Source organism: Syngnathus floridae, chromosome 21, assembly GCF_059516105.1.
Source record: "Syngnathus floridae isolate MCC-2025c chromosome 21, RoL_Sflo_1.0, whole genome shotgun sequence".
In the NCBI taxonomy this organism is placed as follows: domain Eukaryota; kingdom Metazoa; phylum Chordata; class Actinopteri; order Syngnathiformes; family Syngnathidae; genus Syngnathus; species Syngnathus floridae.
The window spans coordinates 639,886-658,435 of NC_142433.1; the positions used below are offsets into that span (position 1 = coordinate 639,886).

Below are 18,550 nucleotides of genomic sequence, written 5' to 3' on the forward strand. Positions count from 1 at the left end.
TAAAGGCAATGTTTCTACACCCTGCTTTGTATGACATCTCTCCCCATTTCCCGTGCATGCCTTCAGCTCGAATGCTTTCAAGTCTATCGGCGTAACAGCCTCCAGAGTTGCCTGGATGTTGCCATGGCGACCATCGGTGCTGCTATCAGGGTTCATGCAGAGTCTTTGTTTTGTCAACACGCAAGGTCATTTTAGCCAAGGAACATCTGGCATGCATTTTTTAACCGGAAGGTGGGCTGTAATTAAAGTCACGTAGTTTGCACGAAATAAGTCAGCCATGAAAGCTTCCAGCACTTCTGTCAGCTTCTGTCCAACATGACATCACATGCCCGAAATGCTCCATCAAGGTACACGTGCTCCTTTCAAGCTTTTCATCCTCATTGGGGTATAAGGAAACATAAATATCATATAAATGGATTTTTTTTTCTTCTCTGTCAAGTCTTCATTGCTTGTTCATCAGGGATGATACGCATCTGTTGTTTCTATAGCAACAGCCTTTCATTTAAGATCCACCCAAGAGCTTGCTGCCACTGCCAGCAAGGTGCTAATTGATTCTGCATTTCACATTAGGGGGTGTGGAGTGGAGGGGGGGGGGGGGGGGCGGGGCAAGACTTGCTTTTCGATGGCTCTGCAGAGATGTGATGAGCCCTGGCGGAGTGACAACATCAGCAAATACTCTGTGAACATATGCACGCAGTATATTGAAGTACGTATGTGCAATCAGGTCAGTTTGGGCGAAAATGAGCAGAGTGCGCATAAAAGAAGATGACGACTTCAAATAAAGTACAAATGAGTTTCTCCCTTTGTCCTTTATGCACATGCTGCACTGAGATCCGAAAAAGACGGGTCGCTTACCTTGTGTCATTGTGTGGAAACATTGAAATGCTGTCCTTTGTAATTCTTTGCCTCCTTGCAAAGCATTCAAATAGGACAGAGGACAGTTGCTCTTTGATCAACTTAAGAGCTTGCTTTTTTTGGTACCAACAAATCACGACTATATTTAGAGACAGAGGTTTTGCCGGAGGCTTAAAAATGGCTATTAAAAATAGATTGCAGATAGAGAGGCTCTTTCTCGGCGCTTGGGCAAAATGTCTTCTTTTGGCCGAGCCTTCGATTTATAGCCGCTCTTTTGTTCTGTCAACATATTGAAATGATGATACCACTCATCATCTTGCAGTTGCCTTTTAAACGAGCTCATCATTCATAAAGCACACTCCAATCATGTAATATAGTATATTGGTTTTATTTGAAATCAATCACATTCATCTTGTGCGGTGAAAATTGTACAATTAGGGGAAACGACATAAAAAAATAAAAGTGGTGACAAGAGATTACAAATGGTTCAGTCTGTTGAGGTACGACTTGGACCGACGTAGGAAGTGGTCCAATTGGAAATCGTAACAATTACTGACAACGAGTGACAAGGTTATCAAAAACACTTTGACAGAAGACATGAAGAGGTTCCATTACTCATCGCAACACAGTGGAGAGTAATAATATCCTGAAGCACATTTGTGGTGATATTGGTTCGTTCCTTCCTTCGTTCATTCGTTCATTCATTCATTGTATACGTACACTGTTTGCTTTGATACTAGAAGTACAGTGATCTACCTGTCACAGACACCTCCAAAAATGGAGTCTTAGGCTAACAAATCTCTAGTCAATAAATTCCTTGAATTACTAACACAGATTTGTTATACGATATTCTCATAAAGCGTTTAGTATATGCTCAGTAAATATGAGGAAGATGGTAGAAAAGATTGGAGTCATCATCATCGTCAGTAAGAAAAATCCTAATAGAGTATCAGTCCTGCTTGAGCATCAAGCGCCCATCATATTGCACCGTTTCACACTGATGGTTCCAAACACAAATGTGTTGAAGGCTCGACAGCGCCTCAGCTTTGTCCAAACAGTCCTGCAAGGCTGAGAGATAAATGGGCGACGATGAAAGCCATTGGCATTTTCCTCTTCAAACGCTCACATTCTCCTGCTCCGTCTTAAGAGTCTGTATTGTGCTTGCTAGCCAGGAAAAAAGCAAGAGGAACCAGGAACGCATCACCCCTCAGTAGGTTTGTCCCGATGCAGAGCATACTGGATAACAACACATGACGGAGGTGTTCCACTTTTTTTTTTTTTTTCCAGGTCGCAGACGAACAAAAAAAAACCCAACCCAAATCAATTGGCATTCAAAACAGAAATAGATCAAATATGATAATCAATAATAGTGCTAATGAGGATACTAAAATGACAATTAGTATGGTGGAGGTGTTTTAAAAAGTAAACAGAGAAGATCAAATTGAACCCAAAAATCTGCGCCTATCACACGCCAGCCATCAGCCATAAAATGCTTGCTTTTGCTCTCTTTGCTATGGCAGAAGGAAATTTGGCAGCCAAGAGTCGTAGTCATTGCTCGCAAAAAGCAGGGAGGACACCGCCGATTTGCCACATTGGTTTGTTTGTCCAGCCCAAGGTGAAAAGAAGCACAACGGGCATCGGGAGTCGCATGCCCTCCCACGGCCCACCGAGCCACCGAGCGAGCGAGCGAGCGAGCGACCGAGGCGAATGGAACCGCAGCCAACCCTGGCCTAGGTGGACCGCGGTCGCAACGCAACTCTCCACCAGCGCCTTGCCAAGTCCACTCAGAGAGGCAACCCCACTCTTAAAAGATCTTCCTGCTCCGACTGAGGATTTGAAGACATAGATTCTCGGAGCTACGTCCCGACTTACGGTTCCAATGCAGGAACCCAAAGCCAAAAGGTAAAATAAGGCGGGCACCTGGCCCAGACTCAGACCTCCGTCTGCAGGTCAATGATGTCCTGGCCCACCAGAGGGATGGGAGTGCTGCTCTTCTCCCACTCCACCGAGTGGAGCTCCAGCGGCGAGGCGGCCAGAGGCTCCAAGTCTTTGCGGACCCACGCGGGGGGAGACTGCTGCTGCTGCTGCGGTAAGCCCCGGACTCCTTCCCAAGGCCTCTCCAAGGGACCCTGCTGTTTGTCCTGCAGGGCGACAAAGGGAGCAGCACGCTTAGTCACCAAATTGCCACTCAGGATGTGCGAGAAACGGCTCATGCGAGTGAAATGTGAATGTCAAATAACCAAGATGGTCTACGGAGGTGACTATTCCTCCTTGAGGCAAGTGCAGTCGTGTAGTAGTCGGACTACAATTTGAAACGGTGAGGTCATGTTAAAAACACTCACGCTTTGGTTCGTTTTGTCACTTCCTGCTGATGAGACGCTCCATCTCACAGACTGTAGGAAGAAAAATGCACCCGTAAATTCAAGCGTTAACCATAGCTCAATGCCAACATTCTTTACAGGGGCATTTTTTTTTCCACCGCCAAACTCGTCGTCCATTGCCTCGGATTGAATATTTATCATTATTATTTTTTGCTTATCAAGCGTCAATTCCTTTTGGTATGATGATGAGCAATGAGCAATGAGCAATGAACAACCAAAATGATGTTACCTTGCTGTCAGAAGCGGGCGACTCTCGGTCTTTATCAGCGTGATGTAACTTCCTGTTCAGGTCCTGGAACATGTTCTGGTGGCGCTTCTTTGTGTGCATTATTTTCTATGGAAAAATTATGAACATTTGAATCATGGACGATACCTTTTGACAAAGTCTGATTGATTGATTGATAGGTACCTCAAAGTCAAGCTCGGCATAGCGCGACTTTTGCCTCTACAAAAAGAAAATAGAACAAATCGGGTTAGGTCGGTTGAAGGAGTAAGTCAGAAAATAGCAAAAATCCTTCTATTCCGGTCTTACCTCCAAGGAGCTCATGGACAAAGTAGAGATGGTCTCGCTTTTGGACATCATGGAGTTCATGGACTCAAAGGTGTTCTCCAGGCTGCTGTGAGTGATGTGAGACTCGCTGGACATGTTGTGGATGTTCTGGATGGGCGAGTCCCTCTCCGAGTAGGACACGCTGACCTGGTCGCAGGGAATGGTCTTGATCCCGAAGGCGGCCTGGGGCTCGGCAAAGGGGCCGCTGAGGTGCATGAGTCGGGCCTGGGGCAGCTGCTCCAAGTTGATGTTGTATTTGCTCGGCTCCTCTTTGGGCTTGCTTCTCAGGGTGGAGGTGGTGTTGGGCATGAGCATGTAACCGCTGGCGTCGGAGACTCCGCCCTCCGCCTGAACCCGAGCCAGGTCGGCGTCCAGCTGCTGGAAGAGCTCTCCCTCGCGCACGTACACGGCCTTTCCGTCAACGCCTCCCGCCAGACGGCTCTTCTCTCTCTTCAGGGTGAGCGTGTGGCTGGAATATTCGGGGACCGCCTGCATGTGGCTCTTGTTGGACGGCAGGGTGTGGAAATTGGGGCCCATGGGGAGGGGCATTTGAGGAGGTGACATCTTCTCTTCAGATGAGCCGCTCATTCCTTTGAAGAAAAATGACGAGTCATCAAGCAAGGCAGGTGAAAAAGCGTCCGTAACCAAATGCAAATGGCAATGCTGACGCTTACCTTGGATGCACGAATCTCCATCCTTCTCGGCGTCAGACTGATGAAAAGGAAATCAAAATGCCATCAATGCAAAAATCATCAAATAGAAAAATCAGAAGGCATGATGAAAGCAAAGAAAGCTACCGTCAGCTGGTGGTGGCCATTGTGATGCGAGCTTCCCGAATCGCCGTTGCCGTCGTCCTTGCGGTCCACGACTCGGCACTTGACAGCTTCCTGAACCTAAGGATCCCCGCAAATTGCATTTAAACCACAGCTCGTCACGTGCTAAACTCATTGAAAGGATTTCCTCCCTTACCTCTCTCCGCAGGATACAGTGGACCATGACGATGATGAAACCTTCCAGGGAGTCGAAAACAGCAAAGAGGATTTGGAAGAGGGCCGAACGGCGGTCGGTGATTGCCAGGACGGCCGACATCCAAGTGAGGGCCAAGAGAGGCAAAACCACGCAGGAGCTCCACAACGATGCCCTGCAAGGAAGAGAGAGGCCACGCGTCCTTTTACTTGATGTCCTTGGCTCCTTATCAATACGCCGGTAATGGCGCTGATGTGAGCGATAAGCGCCAAAGCTTAATGGCAGATCAATAGAACCTACCCGGCTCTTTCCTTCAGCTTCACGTCGGTGATGCCGTCCTTGGATACCAGCTTGTTGAAGACCAGAATACCAATGACCATATTCACCTGTTGGTTGGGCAGAAAGAAATGAAAGGGTCAGCGTTACAATAAAAAGAAGAAGAAAAAAATGGATTAAGATTTCAAACTCAGATCAGATACGTACCAAAACAACAGCGGCGGCCGGACCCACAAAAGAGTAGAGGAGCCCGCCCTCGAGAGAAAGCCAACAGCTAAAGGAAAAGATGGGATGGAAAGAGCTTTAATATGGTCACGTCAGAGAAAAAGGTCAGAAAAAGTCGAAACTCAGAATTAGACAATGAGGCTTACTAGTTGACGGTGCCGTATCCCTTGGCTTTTGTGAAGCCCACAGAAACGGCCACCACCAACGCAGGTAGACCTAAGCAAAAAGGTTCGAGTATCAACCGAAGAAGCATTCGGGGGGCAAAAAAATTCAGATAAAGGTGAGGTGCCCTTACCCCAACCCAAGCACAAGAAGCGCTTGCGGATGATGCGGTTGCGGAGACGACCCGTGACGGCCATGTACGACTGCCAAGCTTCTGTCAGCACCCAGCAGAACGACGAGAGGAAAAAGAAGTGCAGGAAAGCCGCTACCAGTGTGCAGACCACCTGAGCGAGGCCAAAGTGGGGAAAAGCACGTTTAGAAAGGCAGCACATTTCGAAAGCCTCGAAAGGGCAAGGCGGCCGAGCGCCAACCTTATTGCGAGCTTGAGTTTGTCCCACCAAGATCAGGGCGTTGGAGCAAATAATGGACAGGCAGAAGTTGATGAGGATGACCGAGCGCTCGGAGCGGATATACCTGGAGCCGGTCGGAGAAGAAAAAGCATGAGTTTGGGCTGCGCTTTTGGAAAAGTCAGCCTTTACCACTGCGAGGGGGGGGGTGACTTACTTCCACACCGAGACGTAGATGATAATCAGGAGGAGCAGGGTGAGAGAAGACACCCCGCAGCCCACGATGAGCGTCACGGACGGGAGGAGCGCCTTGTCCATGATCTGCGTGCGGAGAGGAGACAAAAGACACGTCTTCTAAGAGCTGCATAAAAAACAACATGTGCAGTGAGTCCCCAAAGGCGCAGCTCAAGCAAGGTGACCTCAAGGGCAAATGAAACAAACGGTCAGGCTGGCTTCATTTCCGCATCAGCTTGCTGCGTATTTGATCTCCCTCGGCCAAAACCGAGATGAGACCATTCGGTCGAATGCAGCGTCGCTGACACACAAGTCTGCGACGCTCATTCTTCCCCTGCAGGTAGCCAGGCAGGCAGGCAGGCAGGCGGCCAGGCTGAGGTGAAGAGGTGGGCCATTAGCACCGGCGCATTCATCTGTCACCACCACCCGCCCGCTTGCTATTTTCCAAATGTTATTTTGACTTTGAAGATTGAGGTGGCTGCCCCAAAACAGCAGCGAAGGAGCTCCATTTGAGATCTTTTGAGTGAGCTCTTAGCCATTGAGTTTGTTGTGTCCTCTATCTGGGTTGCACTACGTATGTAAGTCAGGCTTTGACCTAAATATCAAACATGTCTTATGTCTGCCCTTGCCTGCATCACATGTTGGAAGAGAAACAAGTGAGGGAGGGAGGGAGGGAGTGCTTGATGGACCACAAGCTGGTCAAGGGCAGACCTACATTTCCTATCATTTCCTTCTGCGTGCTCTCCTATCGGAGATGAAAGCTAATGCGCCGCCATATGTGCCTTTATTCCCTCGTCTGGTCTCGCTCGCTGCCTCGTGCTGATATTTTCATCGAGGAGATGTTATTGAAAGTGGTCATAATAGGCTGGATGGTGGCGAATGTGGGTGGAAGGGAGGGAGGGGGGGGGGGGGACCGTCAACGTACAACCAGACGTCTGTCTCTCATTGGTTCACATCTTTGGCATTGTCAGACACAATGAGGCCGAGGAGGAAGAGGAAGATGTGAGGGGGGCGGACATAATTGAGACTTTGTAGATAATAGCCGATGAGGACGACGGGTGATTCTGCTTGTTTCCACAGCTTAAGGTCAAGAGGAAGGAGTAAGAGGTGGGCAAATGCAGACTAAACAAAAGGCACTGACTGGAGCTAGCAGGAGGAAAAACAAAAAAGACTGCAGTCAACAGCTCTTGAGCAGTTTGACTACGGGGCATTTGGATTAAATGCATTTATCTGTTGTTTGTTTGCACTAAGCAGTCGTTGCTGCACGGCAGAGATGGCCAGATCACATCCTCTGCCGAAGGAGGGGCGAGGAAAGAAAAGCAAAGGAAAGGAAAGGAAAGGAACGGAACGGAAAGGAAAGGAAGGGGGGGGGGGTTGTGTTTTTTCTGGCCCCCAGCTTCTCACTTATGAAAAATCCCCCAGGCCGAGTTAGCGCTGCAGAAGCCGTTACCGTGGCAACTGGCTCGAGCAGCTTCTGGGGCAGCACAGTCTACAGGGGATTTTTTCTTTCTTTCTTTCTTGATTTGGTTCATCATTGAAAACACAATTAATTTGCACACAAAGCGAAACAGTCATTCAATTGTGCAAAAGATGCTGCACACAAAATCCCATCACTAAATGGAATCAAATGATGTGCTTGTGCATATCTTCACATTTGCACGTCAATGCATGTCCCTTTCCTCCCTCTTTCTAAAAGAAATTCCCATTTTTACGTCTCCTGCACCGAGACAAAGAGGCGCCATGCAAATGGCTTGAATTTGCACCAGCCAGCGAGAGAGCCAGCCAGCCAGCCAGCCAGCCAGCCAGCCAGCCAGCCAGTGAGCGTGCACCGCACCGCACCGCATCGCATTTGCACAAAGACGGTAGCAGAGAAAAAAGCTTCAGTGTGATCAAATTAGAAAGACTTACCGAGTCAAAGTTGACGCGCGCTAAAATGGCGAAGGTGGAGAGGCTGTCACACACGCATTTGGTTCGGAATGAATGAACGGGGACGGCTCTGCAGCTACGCGCAGACCACGAGCCAAGCAGGGAGGATCTGCACAAGGGAGGAAGGAGAAGAGCAAAGGCACCAACCAGTGAGAGGAGGAGAGCAGAGCAGAGCAGAGCAAAGTAGAGCACAAAAGCAGAGGCTGCTGCTGATGATGCTGATGCTGATGCTGCTTTCACAGCTGACACAGCTCATTAAAAATGCCTTTCCATTAAAAGATAAACAAATGTTTTACACATGTTCTGCATTTTTTTTTTTTGCAATCTCTTCAATCACACTTGCATTTGCAAATATTAGCTTTTATTTTGGAAAACAGTGACCATCAATCCGTCTTGTGATAGTGCTTCACTGTTATTTAGTCGTCTTTTCAATCACTATAGAAAATATAATTGCTTAATAAACAGTAATCAGGGGAAAAAAGATTTCATAATACACTCATGCAAATAAAATTGTATCGGATTATTCGATTCATCCATGGAACGATCGATTCTAAAAATATTTGACAGCACTAATTTCACTTTGTTATTTGTCTACTTTGCTGTTTACTCTTTTTCAAATGTCTTCAATTGTTTTGCCTTACTGTGAATGTCTGAAATGTGCTGCCTTGCCTAAACTCTTGCCAAACAGTAAGTATGCTTGAGCTGGAAATGATAGGACAACATCTTGTGCCACTTCACGAAAAAGGGACGAAAGCACATGATCACTCCCCCTCTGGTGAGTCTCAAGGTGCTGGATGGATGGATGGATGGATGGATGGATGGATGGATGGATGAATGGATGGAGGGATGGAGGGATGGATGGATGGATGTTCTATGCATGACTAAAAGAAGGACGGAGCTGGTGACATATCGCCGGCACCCGCCAGAAAAAAATAGATGTGTGACTAATGACTTTGATGCACTGCACACACACTCAAAAAGAAAGACGACACGAGTCAACACTCACGTTTCACTTTCATCCCAAGAGAGGCACGTCTCGTTCATTGTGTCCTAAAAAAAGAGAGACAGATGGAGAGAACATTGTGAGGAATCTATCTGCACTTTGAAATTCCATAGGAAAAATGTGTGAAAAGCAACACCTTCTCCAAATGACTTAACAATTCCAGAAGCTCATTACAGGGCCAATGAGAGTGATTTTTTCTTTACAGTGACTGACCAGCTGGTTAGGCTGTGATGGTGGCAGCTTTCAGCTGGCAAAATGATTGCCAAATGTCACCGTTTCAACACAAATGTCAACCAAATGTCAAAGCCGGCCAGAGGGGATGCTGCCATCTTTTTTTTCTGAGGCTCCATTAGTTTGGGTGACTTACATTGTGAAGATGCGGGAACTCAATTTCGACGGGAGAAGACAAGAGGGCAGGGGTAGGGCTGACAATCACTGTCACTACTTTTGAATTGAGCAGAGTCGAGTTGCTGCGGAGAGACAAAAACAGCTTGAATATGGATGTTCATAAATGGTGAGTGGCGTGGCTGCCATCTTGTGGTTACAATAAGAACGCCATGAAGATGATGGATGATTACCTCTGAAAGGAAAGAAACGAAGTCAGGTTTCTGTAGAGGACAACGCCGGTGACGAAAGCTTCATTGCCATCTGAAATCAAACAAATGGTTTCTTAGATACACATTCAAGTGCATGACATAGCAGCTAAAGTCCTTTTTGGTGTGCTCACCACTGTGGTCAATGGCTAAAGCCTCTCTGGAAACGGAAATTTTCTCCTCGGCAGTCCTGACCCAGTCTAACATTCCCCTCCAGCCTTTAGCGGGGAAAGTGAAGTTGGAGCTGGTGGAAGTGGGCCGCTTATGAATGCTCAGCACTGAGAAGGACACAGAAAACACTTCATTCAGAATGACAGGAGAGAGTTGCAGACCACTGATGAGAAATGTCACGGCTGCGAACTTTGCAGTTATTCTGACCGACAGATTGCTTCGTTTAAAAGTCGGGAGACAGCAAGTCGTTGGTGTGACGGACGGATGGATGGATGAATGGATGGATGGATGGATGGATGGACGGACGGACGGACGGATGGATGGATGGGACACAACGTCAAAGAGGTGCTTTGATGCACTTGGCCAAATCATCCTGACGAGACACGAGCGCTTGAAACTCGGGCTCACCTAAATTCTCGGTGACTTCGTAAATATCCTGGAAGCCGCTCATCTGCGTACCGATCATGTTCACCGACTCCTCCACGAGACGGAATAACACCTTAACGTTGGCACCCATCTGGATGAGAAATGCGGGAAGAAGAAGAAGAAGAAGAAGAAGGAGATTTGTCATTGCAATTCAAGATGCATTGCTGGAGATGATTTATTTACAATTTTGGGGGAAAAGTCCGCTTGTTATGTTAACCTTTCGGCTCTGACCGAGGACGCCTCGATCGATGCCAGGAAACACCGAGCGCAAAATGTCACGACTTCATCCACAATGGAACGGTTTGAAAATTCGCTCAAAAGAAAGCTGAGAGTTTTGGTCATGACTAACCATCTATTATGTCTTTTCCGTGTCGACGACGTCCGCCGCCCACTGCAGCGAAAGCCTCGCTTGCTGCTAGGCGACCGCAAAGTTCCTTCAAGCCATAAATGGACTGCCTGTTGATTCATCCTGATATTTCTACAGAATTTCCTTTCCATGGAGGGGAGGGCTGCCCCGGACTTGCGTGTCTCTGACGCACAAACCGGAGCGGTGTGGGTACGAGGTGTGCCTTTTCTATCAAACGTGTGCCGTCTGTGTCCTCTCTTTCTTTGTAGGATGGCCACAGATTGGCGAGTGGGCGCCGCCGTGTATTTCCCTGACTCAATCTCACGCTCACCCCCGAGTGTTTGCTCGACTTGTCATGACCATTTGTTATTTGGAGCACTAAAGGTTAAATGGCTTGAGAATTTCTTGTCACGTACCTGCTGTGCCTCTTCCCATTTTTCGTGATGTTCCTCTTTCAGCAGGTTGCTGATGGTCTGGACGTAGTTCTGCAAAAAAAAAAAAGAGAAAGAAAGTTTGACTAAATAAAATGTAAAGGGCCGGATTCACATTTCTCCCCCCCTGCATCATCTCGAAACACATTTTCAAAGCTGACTTTTCAGTTTACCTCAACATCTGCGTTGCTAAGCCTCATCGTGGTTGCCTTGTACAACTCAGTGACGTTCTTGAGGATTTCCATGACGGCCATGAGGTCACCGCTGTATGTGGCGCCTTCGTCCGTTGAGAACCTCAAACGTGAAATCACCTCAGTGACGCCGTCGACGCTTTGCGCCTTCTGCACTTTGCTGACGTATTCCCTCGACTGCAAGGACGAGAGCGCAAACGGGATTGTTAAGGGTTGCACCTTCGGACCACGTCATTTACAACAAGGCTCCCTTTCCCCTTTTCGCTTACCAGGCTCTGAATGTTCCCGTAGTTCTTGGAGACACACTTGATGTAAGTCGGGCTCTCCCAGGTGGCGAGGCCGACGGCATTGAGACTGCAGCGGCGAAGGATCAGACCTGCGTGACAGTACGCGCTCAGGCATGTATGGATATGGATATGAATACTCTAAATGCCAACTAGAAACATCAATGTACCTTCAGCGTCAGCGGGACATAAGATGGCTGCCATGTCTCCAGCGGGAGTTTTCTTCCACACAACGTCGCCATCGTTCTGCTCAGGGCAAATCTCATGGGGCTCTAAAAAGAATTGGAATCATAATCATGTTAGCTTATGAAATGATCTTGGACGAGGTGCTCATCTTGTTTGTGCAAGCACATGACTAACCAGGGCATCGCTTCTCATTGCAGCGCTTCTGCTCTCCTCTTTCACCAGGGCAAGGCTCCCCACCAAAGAAAGGGCCCTCACATACTCTTTGTCGTTGCTGAATGCCGCCTCCGCAAGTCTTGCTGCAGCTGCCCCAAGCGCTCCAGGCGTGCCAGCGTCCATCAACTAAACACACGCACACACACACCGTCGCATGCACCGTCAAATCTCAACTGGGATTTGTCCTGTGTTGATTATTTTCCTTTTTAAATTTACCAGGGCACTCTTTCAGGAAGCAGTTGATGGCCTCTTTCCAACTCCCGTGGCACTCTGAGCCCCCGTAGGATGGCCCATTGCATTCTCGTGTCCTCTGCCTGGTACCGTTGGAACAAGAGGCAGAACATGGACTCCACACTGACCAGTCGTTCCAGTGTCCGTCCACTAGAGGGAAGCAGAGACGCATCAATGATGAGCAACATAATTGGCCAACGTTGGAGTGACTTAGTTCTATTTATTTGAATCCACTCGTATTTTTTTTTTTTTAAATCATTATTCACTCACCAGCCACAACAACATCTCATTGTAATCAGATTCAGTATAAGTGCTTTTAACAAAAATGATGCTCCCTCTTGACTGACTCTCAGTGTAATGATGTAACAATATTGAGAAAACATCTCACCGGGGCATACAGCAATGTTGCAAAGCTTGTTCTGTCTTGAAGGCCCCTTGCAAGGCTCTCCTCCGTTCTGGGGCAGCCTGCATGTGCGAGTGCGGTCGCGGTAACCACGGCCGCACGTGGAGGAACACAAGCTCCACGGGGTCCACTCGTCCCAGGCGCCATCCACTGAAAGTCAAATCGATCAACCTGATGCCACGGACACATTGATCTCACCGGTGTGCAGGTCATGAACCAGGAGGTTACCTGGGCAGACAAGGGTGTTGTTGCAAGGTCTGTTTTCACGCAGGGGTCCGGTGCACTGGGTGGTGAAGGAGGAAGTGGCGCAGACCCGGGTGCGGCTTTGCCAGCCTTCTCCGCATGTCACCGAGCACGAGCTCCACTGGGACCACTCGTCTGTCTTAGTGTTTGCTGAAAACAACGGAGCGGGTTCAACTCTGGAAAACACAATCTTGCTCGAAAGCGCAAACTAAGCTTACCGATTTGGGTTGCAACTCCTCCGAGGCCAGAATCATCGTGCTCCCTCCTCATGCCGACAATGGCCCGCAGACCCTGGCTCTTGCTACGTTCTGTGCCTGGAGGAAGAAGAAGAAGACAGTGCGGTTCATTGCACCGCATTGAGCAGCTGGCGCCAAGTGAAGGGAACGAGAGGTTACCTATACAGGCCCGTTGGTTGCACGCCCGCCCTTCTTCCACGGTCCCCTCGCATACGGCATCGTCGGGCTGACAGGCTCGGCTGCGCAGCTGGACGCCACCGCCGCATTCCTGACTGCAAACTGACCAGCGGCTCCAACCGGCCCAGCCCTCTGTCAAATATCGACATTTACGTACGTATATTAGGCCTGCAACCGATGGCTCAATGACTTGACTCATCTTTTTTATAAACACCCCTTTATTCCGATTGATATATTGGCGTTGGATCAACGATCAATCGAGATTTAAGGACACGGTCCGCTCACTCCAGGCGGATAGTTGTTTATACCGAAATCGCTTGAAATGATGGCAGGGGCCGATGGCGGGCGGCGTTGCTATGCCGACCGAGCGAGCCAGCGAGCGAGCGAGCGACCGCAAGTGTGCTTCGATTTTCCCCGCCAGCTGACTGTGAGGTCTTTGTGCTCCTCTCCACCTACATGAACGCACGGGCGGCCTCATCAGCCAAGTGAAGGCGCTTGACTCGCAGCACAAGGCGGTTAGTGACGCGTGTGTTTCAGGTAGTTCATCCAATTAGCTTTTAAAGATGCACTCGGATTGGCTTCTCATTACTTTGCGGCGGCCGAGTGCACATCCCTCGTCTGGGCTTGTGCTCGGCAGACACTTTGAAGCCGCAAATTAAAGAAGGGTCAGCGAGTGATAAGGAGGGCCGCCGCCGCCGGCGGAGCAAACAGCGAAGACCCCGTGGGGGTCGTTACAAAACACATGTTGTTTCTTTCTCAACTTTGCGTCCGTCCCACTTACTGGTGATCTCAGCATTGTGTCGGTTGTCTCTGGGCACGGGAAGGCATTTCTCCACGTAAACGCCGCCTCTGTAGCAGCTCCCCGGCTTCCTTTTCGGCGTCTCCCAACACTGGCAAGGGGTGTTCATGATGCCGCAGGGATAGTCGTGGGTGCTGTCAGACAGGCACTTCTCCAGCCACTGGCACAGCATCTGGCAGGCGGGCATACTCGGGTTCCTTTTCCCCACCACCAGAAACTCGGACTTGAACTCGCTGACGTCATTCTGGCCCTGCTGCTCGTTCTGGTTCTCCAGGCCGTTACTGGAGGCCACCTTGCGGATCTGCACAAACTGCTTGCTGGATTCGATGTAGGTGACGGTGGTGGAAGCGTCGCACAGCCTGACCACCTCGTCGTAACTCTCCATGCCCAGGTAGGTGCGGGACGTCTCGATGAAGGAGTCGAACTGGAAGGTCCTGACCCGCTTCGGCTTGCACGACTCGGTCGGCTTGGTGATCTTCATGTAGACGGTGTAGCGGCGGGGGTCGGGGTTCTGCAGGGTCCAGGAGCACGGCGCCGACGGCAGGTTGGCGGTGGACGAGAAGACGCCGAAGAAGCGACTTTGCTCCAGGCTCGCGCAGGTGTCAGAGGCCGGGCCGGAGGGAGTGCAGGAGGTCAAAGTGCAGAAGAAGAGCACGGCAAGAGCCACGCCGAGAGCTGACGACGCCATGGGCTCAGCTTTGGCTGAGAACCTCAACCTCATTTGCTTCTTCTGCAGCACAATGGGGCGATGTGAATGAGGCAGCTGCAAGGGGGCAGACAGGACAGCATGCAAGACACTTGAGTTCCGATTCTTATGCACAAAAGTTTGCATTGCGTCAGTTCTCTGGGTTCAAGACCGTACAGAGTGAATGGAAGCGGCGAGTTCTCCGCAGGATAATTGTGATGAAACAGCAATTACAGGCTCTTCACAAAATGCTGCTATCGCCAAGCTCTCAGTCTTTTCCTCCCACACGCTGAACCAAACTGTGAAGCATCTGCGTCAGTCTGACGTCCATAGACGCATTACCGCTAGCGACGGTGGCCACTTAGACACATCCCTCCTTTTTTTTTTTGCACAATGCACAGCTCTAATGACACGATAAACAAGAGAAATGATTTGCACCTAGCAGAGACTGATTGCATTCTCGACACTGATGAGCTGAATACACCTGAGATGAATAAATGCAAGAGTTGATGCAAATGCATGGCCATGAGTCAACTTTTGCAACATTTCACTTCAAGCTGAGCAATGCAATCATGCTTCCTGCAGATTGCATTGTTTTTGTTTTGTGTTTTGCAACAGGTTCTACAAAGTCATGCATGACGCAGAAAGTGTTGCAAGATTTCCATTTGACCTGCCTTGGCTAAATAGACCGGAGATACTCTGACTGGTTACTAGGCAACATCCCAGTGCAATTTGTCTCCTATTCTGGCTGATTATAAAACACTACCAGGCAGGTTGACAATCTACTTCATCTATGTGAATATAAAAGCCTTAAGGCAGCAGCGCTATATGATTTGGTAATTGCGCTGCCATTCACTCAGACACACACACACACACACACACCTGCTGCACTTTTCAGACTTCATTTCCTCACATCTGCGAGCAGCATAGCAAAGACATCTGCTTTGGATAGAGAGGGCTGTCTCTCTCTCTCTTTCTCACAGTGGCTTGCCCACCTCACCCCTCCCTCCCTCCCTCCCTCCCTCCCTCCCTCCCTCCCTCCCTCCCTCCCTCCCTCCCTCCCTCCCTCCCTCCCTCCCTCCCTCCCTCCCTCCCTCCCTCCCAGCCCACCTCCAACCGGAAGCTCCATGAATGTGCATCGGATGCTGCTGTGAAAAGAAAGGAGGTCCAGCTGTCGTCTACGCACATTGCCATGCACTTTCCCTCCTGACCTTTTTTTCCCTCTTTGTCTTCCGCCTGACCATTTGTTGCTTGCGGCAACATTTCGACAGAACAAGTAGGCGAGGGAGTAAGCGGGAGACTGTTGTCATGGAGACCTTGTTCCAAATAGTTTGGCTCACAATTGCACTGCTGCAACGTGTTTGCTCATCGTGATGCTGGTCACAGTTTGGAAGTGCAAAAGGAAACATTGCAAAGCAATGATCAAGGTTGTTTCTTACTTTGTCACCTTGAAGGAATGCTGTACGTATTTGCAGCATGTGCACGTGGCATTCAGCTTTTGGCAAAGTGCTCTTCCCTTGCCCGAGCAAAGTAAAGAGACGTCATTTGGAAACCGTTGCGGGTCAACTGTCAAATTGCTTACGAAATGACAACAAACCCATCGGAAAGTTCTTGAAGCTCGTCACAAAAGTTGTATAGACGTAACGGAATAGTATAGCGTATCTGATGCAAGTTGTGAACTCGAGAGCACAGAAGTTAGTTGAGAATCGGCATGACGTTTCAGCACCACGGACAGTTTCAACAGGCCGTCCAAGCGACAGTGCAACAGCATTTTCAGTCACATGAACAGCGACGTGACCGTTTCAACACGCAGCTGAAGCTACAGTGCAACAAGTCACACTCGGTACCACGGACAGCGACGGGAAAGTTTCAACACAAGACAAAGTAAAGATAAAGTGTATTTTCTTACCGTGTCTTTCAACGTGAAGTCTTTGGAACTGCGGCGCGGACTTTGCTCTGGCCAAAACTTTTTGCTGTTGTTGCAGTGTTGGACGCTATGCAAAAAAAAAAGCTGCGCCAGGTCCGCTGCTGACCCGACCGAGTGGGTCAGCCCCGAGTGTCTTTGATGCCCACAAGCAAAGAATTTATCTTCAAAAGTGACTCTTACAAACTCCAAAGAGTTTACTACCAACTTGGTTGAGCTGCTATATCCAGAGAAACTGGCGTATAGCGCGCGTTGTGTTGAATCTGGCTGGCTTGCAGTGAAGCTCCAAGACGGTCCGGAGAAGCAAAACGGCGTGTACTCTCGCTTGTCTGAGCTCCCAGAATCAATGTTGGTACTTCTACTCCCGGCTTCGGAGTCTTCTTGCTTGTGGCACTGAAAGTGGCTTCAGTCTCAGTGTAGCGTGTGGCCTTCTCCTGGTGCTTTATATCCAACCCCGCCCCCCCGCCCCTTGCAGTCACAGTCAGTGCGTGGATCAAGTGAATGAGACAGCAGCAAGACGGGAGGGGATGCGAAGGGAGGGAGGGAGGGAGGGAGGGAGGAGTGTACGTGGGAGAAGTGTTAGTGACCGTGTTTGCGCACAGAGCCGCGAGGAGTGCAGGGAGGGAGCGAGGGAGGGAATGCGTTGATGCAGGATGGAGGGAGGCGTGTTCGCATAGATACAGACGATTATGAACACCAAACTACGCAGATATCAACGCAGAGCCAAAGGTACCGGAAGGAGGATGAGCACAATCGGTGAGGGAGGGAGGGAGGGAGGGAGAGAAACAGAGAAACAGGATGAGGCTTTCGCCTGAAGCATAGAAAGTACACTTGGCCACGTCAATATTCTTTTAAGGCACTATTCACCAAACTTATTGAACCAGAGCGCATATTTGACAAAAAATCACACTGAACAAATTAACGTGATGCATCGTGAAATTAATCATAATAATAATAATAATAATTTATCTTTGACTTGCTTCTGTCTTTCACGAGGTCAGAAAGTGGCAGCGTGTGTGGCAGAGCACAGTTGCCGAGGAGCCAAACTTTATAGAAGGTTTTATGAAGTTGGAAATTGCAATGTCAGACTTTTAAGATGGCATATTTCAGCATGAGCACAAACAAATGTGCAGCTTTGTGCGCGTTTGCTTGCGCTTTGACTCGGATATTGACACTTTATGGGGCCCCTGCTGCCTGCTAGCGCAAAACAGTGTGAGGAATGTCCTGTGGAGGCCCAAACTTTTATGCTTGCATTGACTCTTTGGGTCATTTGTTTATGTGTCTGCATCAGCCCACGCTTGCCTCACTCTTAAATGAGCCACAACTGAAGGGTAATAAACGTTGAAATGATTTTGAATACATTGTCCTTTATGGCTGCATTGTATAACGGCAGACACTTTACACGACTCCCGCCTCAACCGCGCACATGGCCACCTACCAAGGTGACGAGCAAAAGAAATAAAAATCATTCACGCCACTGGACAATTTAGAGTCTTCAATTAACCTCGCATTGTTTTGAAGGATAATGACTAATCTACTCCTAATGACATCATACAGTGGCGGCGGAGGATCCCCATGGCGCTATGACAGAACGACACTCCACCTCCATTTTATTCTTAGAGAATCTGTGGGAAAATATCGAGCAAAAACAATGACTAACGGATCTGTTTTGGACTTCCTGATTCATGATGATCAGAAAGCGCTCACTTTTGAAACAGAGCCAAGAGTACTGTAACAGGCAGACACCCACATTAGGTTATTCCTTTTCACGCGTGGAGAACCACCCAGGCTCGCCTACGTTCCGTTCCCTCTGTGTTTGAGAAGGGGGTGCTATCCTAACCTCCTTTGGAAATTGGGGAGATACTACTGTGCTCATTAGAGGAACACATTGGAGGCCTGCCAATACGTCATCATGTTGGATTCAGCTAATACTTTGATAGCATCCTTTTTGATACTTACTTTCAAATGATGATTAACACTGCCTTTCAAAATGAGCCTTTTTTTTTTTTCTACAGCAAGGACAAACTCTCAATGATTAACTGTGACCACACTGACCAGGAAGCAATATGAAGAGGCCGTAGGGAAG

General features: G+C 48.9%; 1 protein-coding gene across 4 annotated transcripts; it reads right to left on the reverse strand.

Annotated features, from left to right (window-relative positions):
- Positions 1–1,222: 1,222 nt before the first annotated feature.
- On the reverse strand, positions 1,223–18,478 carry adgrb1b (adhesion G protein-coupled receptor B1b). 4 transcript variants are annotated; one of them, XM_088364356.1, is made up of 31 exons: positions 16,450–18,478; positions 13,838–14,618; positions 12,862–13,188; positions 12,629–12,793; positions 12,386–12,550; positions 11,983–12,147; positions 11,728–11,892; positions 11,538–11,639; positions 11,353–11,459; positions 11,066–11,260; positions 10,878–10,946; positions 10,098–10,206; positions 9,653–9,796; positions 9,504–9,573; positions 9,293–9,395; positions 8,929–8,972; positions 7,905–8,031; positions 5,980–6,083; positions 5,787–5,889; positions 5,549–5,699; positions 5,400–5,469; positions 5,236–5,302; positions 5,053–5,138; positions 4,756–4,927; positions 4,584–4,679; positions 4,461–4,497; positions 3,769–4,376; positions 3,646–3,681; positions 3,466–3,570; positions 3,198–3,248; positions 1,223–2,996 (listed from the first exon to the last, which is right to left on the reverse strand). In XM_088364356.1, the coding sequence occupies exons 2-31, from the start codon at positions 14,574–14,576 to the stop codon at positions 2,787–2,789; spliced, it is 4,692 nt and encodes a 1,563-aa protein (XP_088220482.1). In that variant the 5' UTR covers positions 14,577–14,618; positions 16,450–18,478; the 3' UTR covers positions 1,223–2,786. The 4 variants fall into 4 exon arrangements, with proteins under 4 accessions (XP_088220482.1, XP_088220481.1, XP_088220479.1 ...); XM_088364355.1 differs by lacking the exon at positions 16,450–18,478 and having other exon boundaries at positions 12,862–12,957; positions 13,039–13,188; positions 13,838–15,505; XM_088364353.1 differs by lacking the exon at positions 16,450–18,478 and having other exon boundaries at positions 13,838–15,506.
- Between the last annotated feature and the right edge of the window lie 72 nt (positions 18,479–18,550).